This window comes from Pseudopodoces humilis, chromosome 5, assembly GCF_049639895.1.
Source record: "Pseudopodoces humilis isolate 2021_Gansu_Grassland_sample_001 chromosome 5, ASM4963989v1, whole genome shotgun sequence".
Classification (NCBI taxonomy): domain Eukaryota; kingdom Metazoa; phylum Chordata; class Aves; order Passeriformes; family Paridae; genus Pseudopodoces; species Pseudopodoces humilis.
The window spans coordinates 1,710,786-1,728,799 of NC_142204.1; the positions used below are offsets into that span (position 1 = coordinate 1,710,786).

Here is an 18,014-nt window from a genome sequence, read left to right on the forward strand (position 1 = left end):
TAGTCATTCCCTTCTCAAATAACTCCCTTGGTGTTACAGCTCTTAGAATTTGCTTTCACTTACAGAAAGTTTGTGTGAGGGGAAAATCCAGACACAATTTTAGCAATCCAGTATGAGGAAAACAAGTAACTTTTAACGCATCTGTTGGTCCCTCTTCAGTACAAAACTGAATAGCCCAGCAAGGCTCAAAGGAGGAAAAAAAAAAGGAACAAAATCAGTCACAAGTTTCTAATTTTATTTTAACAATCTTGCTTTTTAAAAAATACAAGTTCTGATTAATGCCAGGGGGATGCCAAGTGTCCATCAGCCACAGGCCTTATCTCTCACATCCTTTTTCCCCTCCTGGGAGTTGTCATCCCTTTTGTCAGGATAGCAAACAAAGAGCAATAAAATGCTAAATAACTGAGTTGTGTAACAGAATCCCAAGGGACCTGTGTCTTAGTATGGCGCAAATTCGTTCAGCAAAGTGTTACTGACCTGGACCAGTAATTTAATGTTGGCACAATGTACGGGAGTTGTGCAAGGTGCAGCAGGAGAGGTTTTGTTTGCGCTTTCACGGTACCACCATCTCTCTTCTGCAAACAGAAAGGTTTGAAGTGGAAGCAAGAGCTCAATTACCAAAGAGGAGGGAATTCAAAGGGAGAGGAGCAAGTTTATAAACAAGACATTGAAGATCTTTACATTTTTTTTCATAGTGAGTAATTGCAGGAGCAGCAGAGCTGCCCTTTTAGTTGCAAGGGGGTTTCTGTGTAGCCAACTACAAGAGCTTTACACTCTCCAAACAGCACATTTCCTAACAACCTAGAAACCATGGCACCACAAAGAACAACTTTTTCTACAAAGGAATTCTATGCAACACAAGTGTCATTTTGCAGGGTCATCTGTCCCAGGCAAACTTTTCATCCACGGAGAAATCTGAACTGTGAGTTCACCGCCAATGGGTTAAATATGCCATGGCCAGATACATTTCAAAAATGCCATTTTTCTCAATAACATCCTAACTGGAAAAAGGCACTCACTGTTGAAACAGCAACTTGGTTACGGGCTATGAAGGGGTACTGAAGTAAGACTTGTTAATAATTGTGCTGTGATTCTTTTGATGTCTCAACTATGCTCACGCTTCAGTGTATTAGGGATTAGCACTTTGGTGCCATTGGGAACTTGGCCATAGGAGCAGCTAAACATACTTGGTGATGAAAAGCTTTTTTTTTTTTTTCCCTTCAGCTTGTTTTTGGCAAAGTTGGTTGGTTGGGAATTTATTTTTTTTTAATTTCAGCTGTTTGACTGAAGAATGGAGTAGTCCTAGGTTCAGGTATCACCTTATTCTCTCTTGAATAATTATTTCTGAGCTTCTACTACCTAGTTAATGCTGAAAAAGGAAGGTGCAAGGAAACAAATATCTGTACAAGCATAATATACCTGTAATTACACCTCCTTTGGCCAGGAACTTAGCATTCCCTCGACACATTTCACATCACATAGGAAAAGTTCACAGTACCAAGTTTTACAATCACAGTCACTCACAGCACCAAGATTGTCCAGACAAGAAGAAGTTACTGAAGAGAAAGGCCACTGGCCAAAATTCACACAACTGCCCATGTAAGGGCTCAGGTTAAAAATAAAGCACTGGTGGGAAAGTTAAGCCTTGCTTTTGCCAACTCTCCGTTTGGCATGAGGAGAGCAGCGAGTCGCCCATCCTAGCTGCACTTCTGAACAGAACAGCACTATTGACCCATCTTTTCTTGGGGCTTTTCCAGCCCCTCCAAACCCATCTGGCTGGGGGAGAAGAGCCCCATGGCAGCCCCACTTCTGCCTCTGGGAGCTGGAAGTTACCAGACTGTAAACATTTTGTTGTAGCAGTCCACCGGAGCAGGCAGTTGATCCCACTCTGTGAAAAGGAAGGTGGGACAGAGGCTCTGAAGCCCAGGCCCTGAAGGAAAGGATGAATGTGTGTGCGGAAGAAGTCTGGGCTGCACCTGCAGTCCTGCTGTGGGTAGCAGTTGGCTGTGCTTTATTTCCCCTTCCCATCAGGATAGCTTGGGAAAAAAAAAAACAAAAAAAAAAACTGTGACAGGAAACTTGTTTTTCACAATTATTGCAGCCTTGCCCAGATAACAAAACATAAGCCTGGGAGGAGCAAAGTCCTGTGGCCTGTGTGCTCCTGCTTCCGTGGGGCTGGTTACAGGAGCAGCAGCAGCCAGGAAGAACAGCTGGGCTTTAACCCCACCCAACACTGATGGAGCTTAAAACCAAAGAAAACTCTGCTCTTCTGAGAGGTTGCTAACAATTTTTCCCCACCTTACCCTAAACCACATGCACACAGAGGACAGGATGCTGATTGATATGTGGGCTTTCACCAAAGCTCGAGAGCCCCTCTGCCTCGAGGGATCCTGCAGCACTTGGCTTTCTGTGCTGAAAAGTGAGGTTCACTGCCCATGGAGCCCACCCCAAGCTGTGCCAGCGTCCTCTGCTCTGCTCTGCTCTTGGAGAGGGGGCACTTTGCAGGCTTAGCCCCATCTCTGCTCTCTCAAGCAGGCATGGAAGGGGGCCAGAGGAAATTTTCCAGCCTTTCTGGCCGTGTAAAGGAAGACCCTACGCTCCGTGTAAAAGAAAACCAACGCTGATCCCGTAAACATGCATATTCACAGAGAAATGGGAGCCCCAGCACCTGGGGATGCCAGCAGCAGGCTGCTGAAAACCCTGTTCTCACCAGAAATAACTGTCTTGGTGGTTATGAAACGGGGCCTGAGCCCCGGCTTATGTCCATGCTGGATTGGTTTCTTTAGCACGTGAAGTCAATGTAAGATGCAAAAGGTTGAAGCACAGAGGTAGACATTTTGGCTAGGAGAAGGTGGCTCGTGGGCTTGAAGTGACCGAGTGGCCAGCGTGCTTCCAGAGGTTCCTTAGCTGGGACACGGAGGCCTGGGAAACACAGGCAGCAGCTTTGCAAGACCCAGGGAAACCAAAGCGTGCTCCCTTCTGTCCTTCCCACACCTGGAGGCAACATCTGCTGGTCGGGCCCCTCTTGCATCTCATTATTGTGGTCAGCAGGAGTTCTTAAAGGAGGGGACAAAATGCGCTGGTCCCTGTTTAGGACGAAAAGGAAAAGCTGAGCCTTTGTGGTTACGAAGCAACACAATGTCCTGGGAGGGAGGGGAAGGGTGGGACCCTCCAGACAGTGGAGAGGCAGGAGCACTAGAAGAAGCCTTGTCACGAAGGACAGGTGCCTTTTCTGGGGACAAGCGTCATCCGTGGGCTCCTGCAGGTAGTCGGGTTTGTGCGGAGCTTCCGCTACTGGATTTGTCCACGAGGAAGGGAGGAGGGGAGCGGGAGTCCGTCCACGTCCCCTTCCCCTGCTCGGCCTCGGCGGAGGGAACCTGAGCGGAACGCAGAGACAGACGCTCTGCGGGGAGCGGGCCCGGAGGCTGCGGGAGCCCCTCCGGGGGCGGCCAGCGGGGCTCAGCCCTGGGCGGTGACCGCCAAGGCGTTCACGTACCCGTGGGGCCCCACATCCACGTCGGAGAGCCCGTGGGCCAGCGGGGCGGCGGCGGGGGCGGCGGCGGCCGGGCCGTACTTGGCGGGCGGCGGGGCGGCGGCGGCGGGGCGGAGGAGGCAGCAGGTCTCCAGAGCCTCCAGGCCGCGGCAGGTCAGGAAGAAGAGGTTCTTCAGCATGAAGAGGGACAGCGGCTGCTGGTAGCGCAGGAGCAGCAGGCAGCGCAGCGCCAGCAGCGGCGCGTCCAGCAGCCCGGCGGGCAGCAGCAGGTGCAGGGCCAGGCGGGCGGCGCCGGGCGGGCGGGCGGCGCTCAGCTCGTACAGCCACAGCACCGGCGAGGCCAGGCAGAGGAAGTAGACGGCGATGAGCAGGTAGCGCAGCGGGGCGGGCAGCGGCGCCGGCCGGCCGGGCTGCAGCACCAGCTCCAGCAGCGAGAAGCTGTCGAGCAGGTCGAGGCAGGTGGCGAGGAAGGCGGCGGCGGCGCGGTGCTGCGGCGGCGGCTGCGGCGGCAGGAGCAGCTGCCCGGAGCCCTCGGGGCCGGTGGGCCCCAGCAGGCAGTACAGCAGCGGCGCGGACGGCGCCAGGGTGATGCGGAAACCGGTGGTGCCCAGCGGCAGGCGCAGCTCGATCAGCTCCAGGATGGAGGTGCCCAGGATCAGCGCCGCCTTGGGCGTGAAGGCGATGGAGTAGATGAGCCAGGCGAGGTGCGCGTAGGCGAAGTCGCCTCCGCGGGGGGGGACCCCGGCCCCTCGGCCCCCGGCCCCGCGGCCGCCGGGGGGGCCGTGCAGCAGCAGCGGGTGAGGCGGCGGCGGCCCGGGGGGCGGCGGGGGCCGCTCCCGGCGGCGCGCCCGGCTGTTGCGGCAGAAGAAGATGCCCCAGCCGGTCGCCAGCACCAGGTCGGTGGCGATCCAGCTGCACCAGTACAGGTCGGTGACGGCGATCAGGTAGAGGTCCAGCAGCGCGCCCTGCCCCAGCAGCAGCACCAGGGACAGCGCCTGGAAGCCCCAGCGCCGCCCTCCCCCCGCCCCGCCGGGCCCCAGCAGCGCCCCCGCCGCCGCCCCGCCGCCCCCCGCCCCGCCGCCCGCCGCCGCCGCCCCGTACAGCTCCGCCGCCGTCATGCTGCGGCCCGGGCTCCCCCCGCCGCCGCCGCCGCCGCCGCTGCTGCTGCTGCCGCTGGGGAGCGGCGAGGCGGCGGCGGGCGGGGGGGTGGCGGGCGGCGGCACCAGGGGCTTGCTGATGCTGCTGCTGTCCTCCTCCTCCTCTTCCTCCTCCTCTTCCTCGGTGCTGCTGCGGGGGCTGCGAGGGCGGCGGGCCCGCTCCGAGCCCGAGCTGGACCCGGCGCCCCGCCGGCTGCCGCCGCTGCTGGAGCCCCCCGGGAAGAGGGGCTGCCGGTCGGCGGCGTGCGGCGGCAGCGGCGGCGGCGGCGGCGGCGGCGGCTGGAAGGAGCCCGAGGAGGAGGAGACCGAGCGCTGGTTGGAGGCAGCGCGGTGCATGGTCCTCCCCGGCCCCCGAGCCGGCGCGCCGGGCCCGACGGGCGCGCCGCGGCCCCCGGCCCGCCCCCCGCCCCCCCCCCCCTCCCCCGCACCCGGCCCGGGCCCGGCAGCGACAGCGGTGCCGACAGCCCGAGCGGCGGCGGCCGGGGGGGGGGCCCGGGGGCGGCGCCCAGCAGCAGCCGCAGCAGCTGCCGGAGCCGGGGCGGGCGGCTGGCGGCGGTGGGTGGGCTGGGGGAGTGGAGGAGGGGGGCGAGAAGGGGAGGGGGAGGAAGGCGCCGCCGCCCTGTCCCCGGGGATGTTCCCCTTCCACAGCTCGGGGAGCATCCTGCCTCCTGCCCCGCAGGACCCCCGCCGATGTGGAGAGTCGCCCAAGGACGTGGCACAGAACCCCGGTTCCCACTCCGGAGCATCGGAGGTGCTTCGGTCTGCCCTGATCTCTCTAGGCCGGCCAAGACAAAGACCAGTTGGCCTGGCACAGCGCCTACAGTGAAACACTCATTTGTGGCTCATCTGTGCTGCTGGACATTCATGTGCCCCACCATTTGGTCTGGTGTGCTTGTTGATCAAAGTGTCTTTTATCCCACCAATTTTCTTAGCTGAGCCAATGCACATGCTGAGAGGGCCCTGCCCAGTTTGCCATGATGGGACAGAGCCTTTAAATTGGTATGAATAGCTCTAGAGTTCTACTGAAAGCAACAATGGGACCTTTATTGAGCCACCATTAACGGCCTTGAATTGAGCTTAACAGCTGTCTGGATCTGTTCATCAACAGCACTAATGGCTTGGCACATCATGTTCCAAGGTGGTTTGGTGCTCAGCATCACCAGTTCCTCACTTGCACCTGTGCCCACCACTGATGAGCCGGGTGCTGCCTGACAATGATGTGAAGCACATCAAATAAACTCCACAAATGGCTGTATTAACCACACTTTGCCATAAAGATCCAAAACAGCTTCATGTTTTGAGCATGTTGCTCATGGGACTGAGAAAATGCTGCTCACTACTGGGAAAGGACATCCAGGACAGCAGTGACAACCATCTAATTCATCTAATTGAGGAGCCCTGCTCCAGTCAATATCCCTGGCTGCTCTTGGCAACAAGGAGAAAATCAGTCAGGGGTACAGGGAGAATTCATGCTTAAACTTGAAGCAAAGAGATAACTGAGCAAGGGAAAGGGAGGACAAGGGGTGGATTGACGTAAAGATTTCTTTGGGCACACAGCAACAGAGGAAAACAAAGGAAAGCACTAGAGGAAAAACGGGGGAAGAGAAAGAGTCACAGCAAAAGCATTGCTGCCAGTGGAGGCTGGAGCGAGGGGGCATGCATAAATCAGTTTTCTAAAAGCATGGTCAGAACAGAGAGGGAAAGAGAAGATAAGCTTTAATATGGTTATTTGGGCAGCACAGGGCTGAAATGGTACCACATCAAGGGACAGCAGCAAGCAGCTGTTCCTGTGGTCCCACACACAAGTTGCTGCCCCAAGTCCATGCTGCTGCATTCCCTGCTTGGCTGGGCTGCAGCTCTGTTTTCTGCTACACTCACACTGTGTTTGCAGTGCTGGGATACACTCACCAAAGATCCTACCTTGCATCAGCACTACCTGTGTCACCGCCTGCCTCTCAGTCACCTTGCCATGGTCCCCAGCAGCAGGTGAGATGAACACCCCTCTCCAGCCTCTAGGGTTGTGTGGATTGTCAGGGATGGGAGCCCAGGCTCGGCTGGGCAAGGCTTTCTCTCTTTGACTGACTTTGCTGCCAAAGAAAAATCCATGGGCAAACAATTGCTTAGACTATGCCTTTTGTTCAGCCCCACAAACCCTTCACTGAAGGTTCTGTGGATGGTCTCTGATGGGGAGCAGGAGGCTGAGTCCACGTGGCCACGGAGGATGAGTGCTCTCTATGTTGTTCTTTCTCATTCTTTGGCAGGTGTTGGGAGTTTCCTGGTTCAGGACAGCTCAGAGTGATGTGAATGACAGCAGCTGTGCCTCCTATTTTGGATTCCACAGAAAGGCTGGGTTCCATGGCAGTGTGAGCCTGTATGGCCCATGGTACAGGGTAAAAACACATTTTATATTCTGGATCCTGGCTTTTATCCAGGGTGGGTGGGCACCTTCACCTGACTCTTCTCAGGGTAAGGCAATACTTGTGTCACTGGCATGATCCACGTGTGGTCAGCCCTCAGAATTAGATAAATTGGTCTTGGTCTTGCCATTCTGCTGCAAGGGGAGTTTTGCACTTCTACGAGAGGATGAGGAGTGAAACCCAAGCATCCATCTGGGCCACCCAGGGCAACAGCCCTGCCTGGGCAGCAGACAGTGCCAGCTTTGCCTCGCTGGCTGTCATGCTCTGGGTTTCCTGAGCAATGCCATTCCCTGTGTGCCAAAGGCTGGACATGCTCACTCAGCTGCCCTGGCAGCCTGCCACAGGCACTCACATCTCTGCTTTTGATCATTTCAAAAGAAGCCTCATTTCCCAAAGCTTTGGGGTGGCTGGCTGGTGTCCCACCTGCTGGGGTAGAGGGAATTGGGTGGGGATCCCTGGGCTTTGGGCTCTGCCCAATTCCTGCCAGCCAGGTGATGTGGGAGCAGGGAATTGAGGCAGTTGGGTGCTGAGGGGGCCTTAGGCTGGGCTGAGGCTGGTGGAAATGGTTCTCCTGACAGCACAGGATACCTGCTGGGACTGTGAAGGTTCCTGCATCCAAGGTAAGTACGTGGGAACGGGGAGGAGCTGTGGTTGCATGGCAAGGGGAGCTATGACAAGGGATGGGGGAATGCCAGGAAGGAGGGTGGAGGCTCAAGGGCTTCTTTGGGCTGAGCATGGGCTCCAGCAGTGCAAACACAACCCAAACAGAGAGGTGAGGATAAGCAAGGAGCTTGTTTGTAGGAAAGGAAGCAGATATTGTGCCTCTGCTTTAAAATGGGAATGAGGGGAGAAATTATTTCTACTCGAGAAAGCACTGAAGAGCTTTTTGTAGCACACTGTAGGATGAGATATGGCAAGCTGATGCTTCCCATGTGATCCAGTTATTTAATGCAATGTGCAGCCCTTGGATGTGTTCGTGCTTAACCATTCCCGTTAAAACATTGAAAAGCTAAACTATAAATAGCTTCTACTCTTCAGCAGCTCCCAAGATGTGTTTTTGGCTTTTTTATGTATTGATGTGTATGCACAGAGATGTGTGTGTACACATGTATTTAAAGGCAAACAGCAGATAACAGAGTTTTGTGCAATAGAGTCATATTAAATGACATCTATGTCATTTTTGTCATATTATAACATCTTTAGTCCCACTAAATTACTAAATTACATCTAAAATGCTACTATTTTTAGTTTACACTACAAGTGGAAATAAGTGTGCCCTCAAAAATACCCCTGCTGGGGGAAGGCAAAACTTTCTTGAGGGTTGAATTTGGGAGGAAGCAAAATAATGGCTCCATTTCTTGGGGGAATGAAAAAAAAAAAATTAAATAAATAAAAGAGGCAGATATATGCCTGAAAGAAAGACCAGAAACTAGATCCCTAATTATACCCTGCAGTAAGCTGTCAGAAACTGGCAGCAGTGGGAGGGAAGGAGGCAAAGCTGATCTCAGGGAGTTCGAGCATAATCTGCTCCAACCATACTTAAAATGCCTTTTGTGTGGGAAAGGAAGCTTCTGGGATTCTCTGACACACACTTTGTGCTGCACTTATCTAACCCATTCAAATGGTCAGGGCTGAAGTTACAGGTAAGTGTAAAAAAAGTTTCACCTGGCCAGCACCAAAATTCAGCGATGCCTCGGCTTCCGAATGCAGCCTTTGTAACTAAACTGCTGATCCTGTGTTATGGTTCAGGGAATGCAGATCCTCTCCAAAAGGATATACAAGTGTTAACAGTCTATTGCTTGTAATTACATTTCGGTTCAAAGAGCTTTCAATACCAGCAGGAAATGTCAAGATATTTTCTTTTTATGCTTGTAGCAGGGTAGGGGCTTGGAGAGTGGATTTGGGGTTTGCTCTTGGTGTTTTGTAGTTACTCAGCATAGAGCAGGTATTGATCTGACCTTGAGGAGAAAGTGGAAGCTCTTCATAGTTTAAATGACTGAAAAGGAAGTTTATTACAGTGAATTAAGCGTTTTCTTGATGGAGGTTTGGTTCCTAGAGAACATGTGGCTGCCTTGCTGATGTGGGGTTTTAATCTGTTGCAGACTGGATCTATGAAGATCTGGAAGTGCAGAGTGTTCATCAAATTGACTGCAGCAGTAAAAAAACCCATAAAAATTTGTGCTTTTATAATTGGGGTTAGGAAGGCCTGGCACTGGAAGGGTTTGGGCAGGCCCCTAAAACCAGCACACAGGGACCAAGCACTCCCCAAGGAATGTTTTTTTCCCAAGATTTTCCAAATTCCCAAGAAATCCCTGGCAGACATTTCCCACAGCATTCCCCTGGGAGCAAACTCCTCCAGGGCTCTCAATCCTTTTGTTCAAGTTGGTCCTTCTTGAGCGTTTCACAATGCCAGTGTTTAACTCTGCACCTCAGGCTGGGTAAGGATTTCTGTGTGTCATTAAAAGAATGAACCTGGGAGTTTCAGGTTTTGATCTCTCCCTGCTTAACTAAACCTTGATCAGCCCCATCCTGGGTGAGTGCTCCAACTACCAGAGCACTGGATAAAAGGAGGAGGCTGATTAACACTTTTTTATCATTATTTATCACAGTTCAGGGCTGTAGGTCACTTCTCCAAGATGCAGAATATAATTCAACTCCTCTCTCTGCTGAGGATGGGGAATCCCTGTCCAGTTCCCTCAAAACTGCTTTGCTGATTGTTGCTTTCAACATCAAGTTCTCAGGACTCTGCATCACACTTGTCTAATGTGCCTCCTGTGAGCTGTGAACTTTGCAGATGGGAAACTTTCTGATAAAATATAAGAACAATGCAAGTGAACTGGATGTTTCTAGATTATTAAAGATGATGGTTTCACCTAGCAGGATCTTTAATTTTTCTGTTAAATTTAAGCTTTTAGGGGAAGTTTTTGGTTCTAGTCTGAAAGTTTGCCAGTTAACTGCTGAAGGGGTATCTTTCCCCTCAAGAAAATCTGGTAATAGCTTGAAGAACAGGAAAAAAAAATGAAAAAGGAAACAGAATTTGCCCTAATAATCTTCTAGAGCAAAGATGTGCAAGAGAGCAGGATGATACCCATTAAATGTACACACAGGAAGTTAAAATTTATTTCAAATAAAACATCTTTTATTATTACACATATGTGCTTAATCAAAGTAGCAACTCTGTAACTGCATTGAAATTAATATGAAATCTAAAACAATCACAGTTTGTGATTTCTCTGAATGATATATAATCATTCTTCTACAGTGCACATGACACAATCTGAAACCTTACCATTTACTGGAGGGAGAAAGACATGGCAGGACTAGGATTGGAAGGAAGGGGACAGCAGTGTTATCTGGTGCCCTGAATGCCAGGTTAGCAGTTGCATGTGTCCTGTGGAATAAAGGAATTGACTTCTCTGGCCACCACCTTATAGCATGCCATAAAAGCTCTTTGCTTCAGATCCAAAACAAGGTCTAGCCCTTGGTTCCTTCCTGCTGCTCTCACAGCTGCAAGCTCCCTTCTGGCCTGACTAAAACCTGTTCATCTTTGGAAGATGGGGTTGTTAGGATCAGGTCTTTGCCCTGTTTGTTGTACAGGGCAGTGCACTGTGTAAATACTGAGATATTGGATCCCCTCTCCTGTCCCATCACCTGCACAGAAGGATGACTGCTCCAAAGAACAGAAACACTGCTTCAGAGCCACCACTTCTGAGCAGTACATGAGACAAAGGAGGAGTTTTGTTCCAGCCAGGCTGGAAGCTAATTCCAGGAAGCCACAGTTCCGAGGAAAAAGGATTTCACTGAATTCTGGCAATAACAGTTGTCCATAAATGAATTGGAGATAAGCTACAAGTCTGTACAGCACTCTAGCACAACTCATGGAACAGAGGAGACCTGCCAAGCAATTTCATTAATAGAAACCTTTCAGAATCAAGCCAGTGTTGAACAGCAGCTGGAGAAGCCAGATTTCCAGCAGGTCCATGCAATTCCCAGGCAGGGACTTGGACAAAGTGCACCGTTTCAAGGAGCTGAGAAAGGGAACAGGGGAAAGGTCTTTGACCAAGGGCAGCCCATCTGGCTTATTAGTGCAGAGAGCAACAAAGCAGAGTTTTTTATGCAACCTTACTTGCTATGAATTAGGGAAAGGGTACAAGATGATATTTCTAGATTCCTTCTCCTCCCTTCTGTTCAATTTCAACTCGCAAGCAAAGCAGTTTTGTTGGTTTTTTTTTTAATTCCTTACCACTGAAGTTCCTCCTATGCATTTTTAAGACTCACAGAACACTGGTGGAAAAAAAAAAACCCACAACCAAACCCAGAGCTAAAAGCAGATTTTTGGCATGTGAAGCAGATTCACATCAGTCAGCTCACCTCCGCTGCTATTCCAAGGATGGATTCCAAGGATGGATTCCAAGGATGGAGATGCCTCGATCTCTCTCTGTGCAAATGCAAACCTCCCCCTTCCTTGGAAGAGCTGCCACAGCCCTCAGGGCACAGTGGTTCAGCAGCACCTTTTCTCTGAGTAACTGGCACCACACTTTTAACAAAGAGCTCTGCCAAAGGCTGGCTGCAAATGGACAGATCTCAGCATTCCTGCAATCCTGTGTGGCTCATTCTTCCTGCCAGCAACCAATTCTCTGAGAGCTGACTATGAGGATCATTCCAAGGAATCCCTTAGAAGTTACCACCCAAGCCAGCAAAGGGAGTGTTCCTCTTTCTGCACCTCTGAAAAGGGAGGCTGAGGGACACTGGAGCTGTGAATAAAAAGGGTTTGGGCTCCAGTTAAAAGACCCATCCCTGTGTTAGATCCCAAGTCCTTCCCTGTGCCTGCTCTTCTGGGAACTAGAGACAAGCCCTTGTCTTGTGCACAGAGATGAAATGGTAATTTCCTCTTCTCTCCAGTGAAAGGAAAAGGATTAAAATCTGTGTTCCCCCCACTTTAGAAGCAGCCAAGGAATTCTTGTCCTGAGGAGAGAAAGGAGAAGAACACCAAGCAGCGATAAGAGAGGAAGAAACTGCTTCCCTCTGTGGATTTCACAGCAGGGAGACACATGCAAAGAGGTATTTTTCTGTTCCTATCCATGAAGTAAAGGACAGAGAAACACAGAAGGAGCTCTTTTGCCTGGGTAACTGAAAGAGCAGCTGGTCTGCCTCACACACAGAGCCTGGCACAACTCAAGGGTAGAGCCTACACTGCAGGGACCTTCCTGGGAAGATGAATCAGTATTGAGAGGATGGAGAGCTGCTAGAGCAGAATTTCAGTGCACATGGATGCTGAGATTTTAATTAAGAACTCGAACTTCTGTGCAGAACATCTTGTTTGCACCCTGCCTGTGGAGCTGCCTGGTAAAGCAGGAAGGAGGGAAGAAGAGGCAGAGCAGACCCATTTCTGATACTTCAGTGTGGTGTGAGCTGACTGTAATTGGGGAAACCAACTCAGTTGTGCTGGCTCCAAGGCTTTTCATCATATGTACAGGCTGATTTGTGCTTCTAAAATCACAGTGCTCCTCTGGAGTTAGGACACTCCTCGCTAAGCCAAGCCTTTCACATCAGTTTCTCATGCAAACCTGGCTTCTCTTCTTTGGAATGTCTATGGAGACACAAGTATCCAAATATCTTTCTCTGGATAGCCTGAGCTAGGAGAACAGAGGCAACAGAAGGTGCATGTCGTTAGGGAAATGTTCCTGGACAGGGAAGTTCCAGCTGCTAATCCATGTTAGGGGAACTCTACCTGCATGTTAAAGAAAGAGTGGGGACCAGAGGTCAGACTGTACGGGGTATCCCTGAGCTGCAAACCACATGAGGGATGAGAGGAACAAAAGAACTGGAAGACACAGACATTTGTATTCTAAAAGATCAGGCCTGGGGATCTGGGGCTCTGGTACCATCCTGGCTCGATGGGCTTGTCTTTGAATCCTTGCATGCAAGGAAGGAGCAAAGGTGGACTGTGGCTCTTTTTGTTTGGCCCTTGTTCCAAAGAAAGGCCCCTCTTGGAAGCTGTGCCAGCTGGAGCAGGTGGATGTTCCTTACAACAGTTGGGATCAGACTGGGTGCCAAAGGAGCCTCTTGCTGCAGCACTGAGTTCTGTGCAAAGACAACTCTGCCAATTCAAACTCTGGAGGTTTCCTCTGCTACTGAGAGCAGGCTGCTGGCTCCCTGGTGGGATGTGAAAAGGCAGGGGTGTTCACAGAATGCTAAACAGGGGGGAGGGAACAATATAACTTTCACCTCAGTCCTGCATCAAGTTGCTCTGGCTACTGCAGCTTCCTCTGAGGGGCCCTGCCTCTCCACAGCTGCCAGATGACTGCAAAACAGAACTCTGTTTCACACTGACAGTGATGCAGTGGCAAATCCCCAGGCAAAGAGAATTTGTTAAAGTCTGTAGGCACTTATTCTTCAGGAGGAGGATGTTAAGACCTAAAGCCTCCCCTTGGCATGGTGCCACCACAGCCCCAGCTTCTGGTGTGCTCCAGTCCCAGCCTGGACAAACAGCACATTGTACAAATGGCTGATGGTGGCTCCTCGTGTGGGGAAGAGCTTCACCCTCAAACACCTCACAAAGAGGAGGGTGGGCTCCCCTGATCTTTGCACACAAAGTGTGGAAAAGAATGAGCTGTGAGAGCTGAACAAAACTGGGATTGCTGGGACAAGCCTGCTCCTTATACCCTGTTTCCATTACGGCTCAATTAGGGCTGGCAGCAATGTACAGTCACAGCTGAAAGTCTGCCAGGATGGCAGATGAGTACCAATAACATTTAGGGGCTTTTAGTGCTGCAACAGGGAGTTTTCTCTCACGTTAGCTAGATAAGAAAATCAGCCCAGGTCCCTCCCCATTCTTGCCCTCTTCCCTTTCCAGTACATGAAACTCCTTACAGCAGATCTTCAGGCACACCCTTCTTAACTCCTAGCTCCAGTTTTCTTTTTGAAAAGCAAGTTGCACAGCATCATCCACATCCTCCACTATGTAAGATGCCTCCAGCAGGCTGGGGTCGAAGCAGAAGTCCCGATGTCCATGGAACACTGCCTCCTCTGGGCGTGCCTCTGTTTCCTTGGGAACGCCGCTGCTGCGGTTGTAGACCCCAGTGCAGACCAGAATCGACTCACAGCTCTCCACTGAACTGCTGCAGTCATTCCTCAGCTCCAGGGAAACCTCAGCCTGGGGACTGGCTGCCTGTGGGCTCCTCTTCAGCCCAGCATGGGCCTGGCTCTGCTGAGCTGACTTGAGGTAGCTGTTGTAGAGGTTTGCCCCATAGATGTCAGACATGGGGTTATCCCTGGGTAAGGTCACAGTGTGAAACAGAAATGAGAAACAAGCCCATGCATCTCTCTCTGGCTCTGCAGGACTGAGACTAACGAGGCAATGAAGGAGGAAGGGGTGTGGGATGGTTGCCAACATCAAGAGGAGCAGCTGGAGTGGGCCACTGAGTCCACCCACCAGTGAGTCCTGCTCAGGCCACGTGCACATTTCAAAGAGGAGACAGCACACCCCAAGCAGCCACAGCAGCTTCAGCCACTACTGGATTATATTCCCTACATTCCCAAAGTGTTTGGCCAGACTGAGCTCACAGTACCACATCTGGGACTCTTAATTTTGTCTTTATGTGCACTCTGCATCCTACAGTCCACAGCTTTGCTGTGTAGGACACAAAAAGCTAGCAAGCCTCTGCTCCAGGATGTGAGGCTCCAGAGGCAGCATCAGAATTTTGGTATCAACTTTACAAATATCCAGAGAGAAAAGAAAAATAAGCAAGTAAGCAAAAAAACAACCCAAACCAAACAATAAAAAAACCAACCAAACAAAAAACCCACAAAAAAAAAACCCAAACAAACAAAAAACAAAAGAGCAGTCAGTATGCAACTCACTAAGGAAACCAGCAGGAAAAAAAATCTCTTACCCAACTGCATAGAGGTGTCGGATGGGAGCCTTCCAGCCCTGCTTCTCTGCCTGCTGTTGGATCAAGTACTGGGCATAGCGGTAGGTGACTGGGCTGGGTTTGCCAATCAAGGCCTCATACTTCAGCTCCCTGCCTGTCACCTTCTTGTAGATGCTCTCCAAGCAGAGAAGGAAAGTGCCATGGCCAAACCTGCACCAGAAAGGAGGTCATCAGCATCCCCAGTAACAGCACTGAAGCAGCAAGCACTCCTTGGTTTGTTTTTCTTTTTTATTGCCTGTTTTGAAAATGCAAAGCAAAAAATGCTTTGGAAAAACACCACAAGAAAGGTGTGTCCACACACACCTCCACAGGCAGTGCTCTGGCTTTTGCTTCTCCCCAAGTTTTAGCCTTTGTTTCTCATGCAGCTTTCCTGTCTCTGCTGCTACATTGTACAATCAAGCTCTTCAAACATTCAAATGCTAAGAAAACACAGCAGGAAAAAATCATCTGCACCAGAGGAGTAGGAAATAGGCTAAACCAAATCCCACACATGCTTTTTTCACCTGGGCATCTTGGCTTCAGCCATCCACAGGAGGTCCATGTTGCAGGCAAGGATAGGCAGGTGAGGGTATGGTACATCCTGCAGCTCTGCCCCAGGGTTCCCATTGCTCAGGAGCACATCAGTGATGAGTTGCAGGCTTGTCTCCCACCTCACTGGCTCACCAAAAAGAATCACCCCTGCAAGATTTTTGAGAGCTGTTTGGAAAGTCACAGCTAACAAAACCCCTCCTCTGCTGAGCTGCCCTGAGTACAGCTACCAGTGGAACGTGGCTAGCCAGGGCTCCAGGCTACACTGGTCCCAGATACTGGCACACAGCACAGGGAAAAGTTGCTTTTTATCCAGCTTTTTCCAGCAGTGAAGCTTCCTGCTGTCTGTACCCTCCGAATATGCTGCCTGTGGATAGCAGTGAGCTGACAGCACGTCACCAGCTCCCATCCCAGCTGGCCTGCCTTGCTCTTAGCTCTGCCTGCTGCTCATGTGTAAACACAGGCCACTGCTTACCTTCTATAGTGGGGAAGCCAGTAGTTGGAGGAGGCTGCCAGAAAAAAAAAAAAAGGCTGGATTAGTAATGCAAAACCTAATGCCATCTCCAAAACAAAACTAAAAATGCCTCCTTTGAACCTGCCAAGGCGGTTCCATAGTAAGGCAGGACAAAACCACATGAAATCCTGAAGGAGTATTTTTTTTTTCCCCTTCCCCCATGCCAGATGGGATTTCACAAATCTTGCACTGCTGTCTCAGAGGTGGAGATATCAACCAAACCATCCTACCCCTCACTGCAAGGACCAGCAAAGGAAGGATGGCATAAGGAGAGGGGAGAGTCACTGCCCTTCCTGCAGGAGCCAACACTGGCAAGAGTTGACAAGACAGTGTCAGTGCCAGGCTCTAGCTAAGGAACCTCACCAGCTGCCCTGTCCCTCTGCTGGGTGCTGGCACCAGCTCTGCCCCAGAACAGCCCTTCTGCTGCAGGAAATTACCAGTTCTTTCGGCCTCCGGCTCAGGTCCACCATGTCTAACAGGGGATATGCCTTCCTCAGGGCCTCTATGGTCACCACGTGCTTGAACCCCAGGCTAGATCAGACCATCAAGGAATGTTGTGGAGACTGGTTTGTTTGGGGTTTTTTTTGGGTTTTTTTTTCATTTTTGGCTGTTTAGCTTTAAGTTCCATGCAGGAGACTCTATAGGATTAAGGCTGGCAAGTCCTAGTAACAGGGAAGTGTAATAATGCATAATCTCATGGATTTCAGCCACACAGGGACACCTTCCACTAGACCAGAGACTGCTTAAAGACTGTATATTTGAGTTTTCCTTCAATTATTGTCAGATTCTGAGGAAAACCTTATCCGTGGGACAGCTGGGAGTGATCTCAAACGAGCTCTGCCATGAAAGCATGGGAGGAGCACAACTTTAAAGTGAGATAAAGTAAAGCTGACAGAGTGCTCACGGTCACATCCCACCAAGAGAACAGCAACCACAGGAGAGGCCATGAGCGTGAGAAGCCAAACACTGATCAGGGGAGCCAGGCAGCGAGATCAACAGCCCCTGTCCATAAGGACGCTGGCCCATAAGGTGTGCCCAATGACCTTCGTGTGTCTCCTTGTGCTTCAGAAGCCAGGGGCAGGTGCCTGTGGCCGGGACGCCGCAGCTGAAGCATCCCGTTCAGGACTCACAGAGCACCGTGAGGCACAAAGGATACTTGTAGGCGTTCTCCTCCATGGGTCCCTGCCCGGCCACCAGCATGCACCGCTGGTGGAACTGCCTGAAGAGCTGCAGGGGGCTGTGCGACAGGATCACCTGCTCCGGAGACACCTGCGGGACGGAGGACAGGCCGGCTGGGACCCACATGAGGAGGATTTCACCCCCTTCTCCCGGCATGGGAGCCGTCCCTCTCCGAGGCCAAGCCGGGCCCTGGCGGCGCCTCCTCCCGGCCCGGGGATCGCTCGGGCTCCCTCCCGCCGCCGCTGCCCCGTCACCATTACCTGCAGCCCCACGGCCCGGGACACCTCTCGGGCCTTGGCCGCCGGCAGGCAGTTCCCAGCGTTGGTCAGGAACACGACGGGCACCCTCAGCCGCCCGCTGCTGTCCACCAGCCTCTGGAAGGCGCGGCGGGCGGCGGGCACGGGCTGGCTGCCCCTCACCAGCACGCCGTCCACATCGAACAGGAAGCCGAAAGCCGGCGGCTGCAAGGCGAGCGGAGGGCACGGTCAGCCGGGAGCCTGCCCGCCCGCCCCGCGCCCGCCCCGCGCCCCTCCGAGCACGCACCCGGCTGCAGAGCCCGCGGGCGGGCGGGCCCGGGGAGCGCAGCAGCGCCCGGCAGGCCCGCAGCGAGCCGCGCAGCGCCATGCCGCCCCGCCACCTCGGGCACACCGCCCTCCCGGACTACAGCTCCCATCCGCCCCTGCGGCCTCGGGCACGCCGTTCTCCCGGACTACAGCTCCCATCCGCCCCTGCGGCCCTCTCGGCCTACAGCTCCCGTCATCCCCTGCGGCCTCGGGCACGATGCCGCTGCCG

At 52.3% G+C, this 18,014-nt stretch overlaps 2 protein-coding genes across 2 annotated transcripts; both read right to left on the bottom strand.

The window, feature by feature from the left end:
- Positions 1 to 124: 124 nt before the first annotated feature.
- Positions 125 to 4,986, bottom strand: TMEM121B (transmembrane protein 121B). Its single transcript, XM_088055414.1, has one exon. It carries the CDS (start codon positions 4,984 to 4,986, stop codon positions 3,460 to 3,462), a length of 1,527 nt encoding a protein of 508 aa, XP_087911540.1. The 3' UTR covers positions 125 to 3,459.
- Positions 4,987 to 10,178: 5,192 nt separating this feature from the next.
- Positions 10,179 to 17,882, bottom strand: HDHD5 (haloacid dehalogenase like hydrolase domain containing 5). Its single transcript, XM_014259290.2, has 8 exons — positions 17,766 to 17,882; positions 17,483 to 17,683; positions 17,200 to 17,312; positions 16,481 to 16,574; positions 16,005 to 16,038; positions 15,505 to 15,679; positions 14,963 to 15,151; positions 10,179 to 14,341 (listed from the first exon to the last, which is right to left on the bottom strand). Exons 1-8 carry the CDS (start codon positions 17,844 to 17,846, stop codon positions 13,972 to 13,974), a joined length of 1,257 nt encoding a protein of 418 aa, XP_014114765.2. The 5' UTR covers positions 17,847 to 17,882; the 3' UTR covers positions 10,179 to 13,971.
- Positions 17,883 to 18,014: the final 132 nt, after the last annotated feature.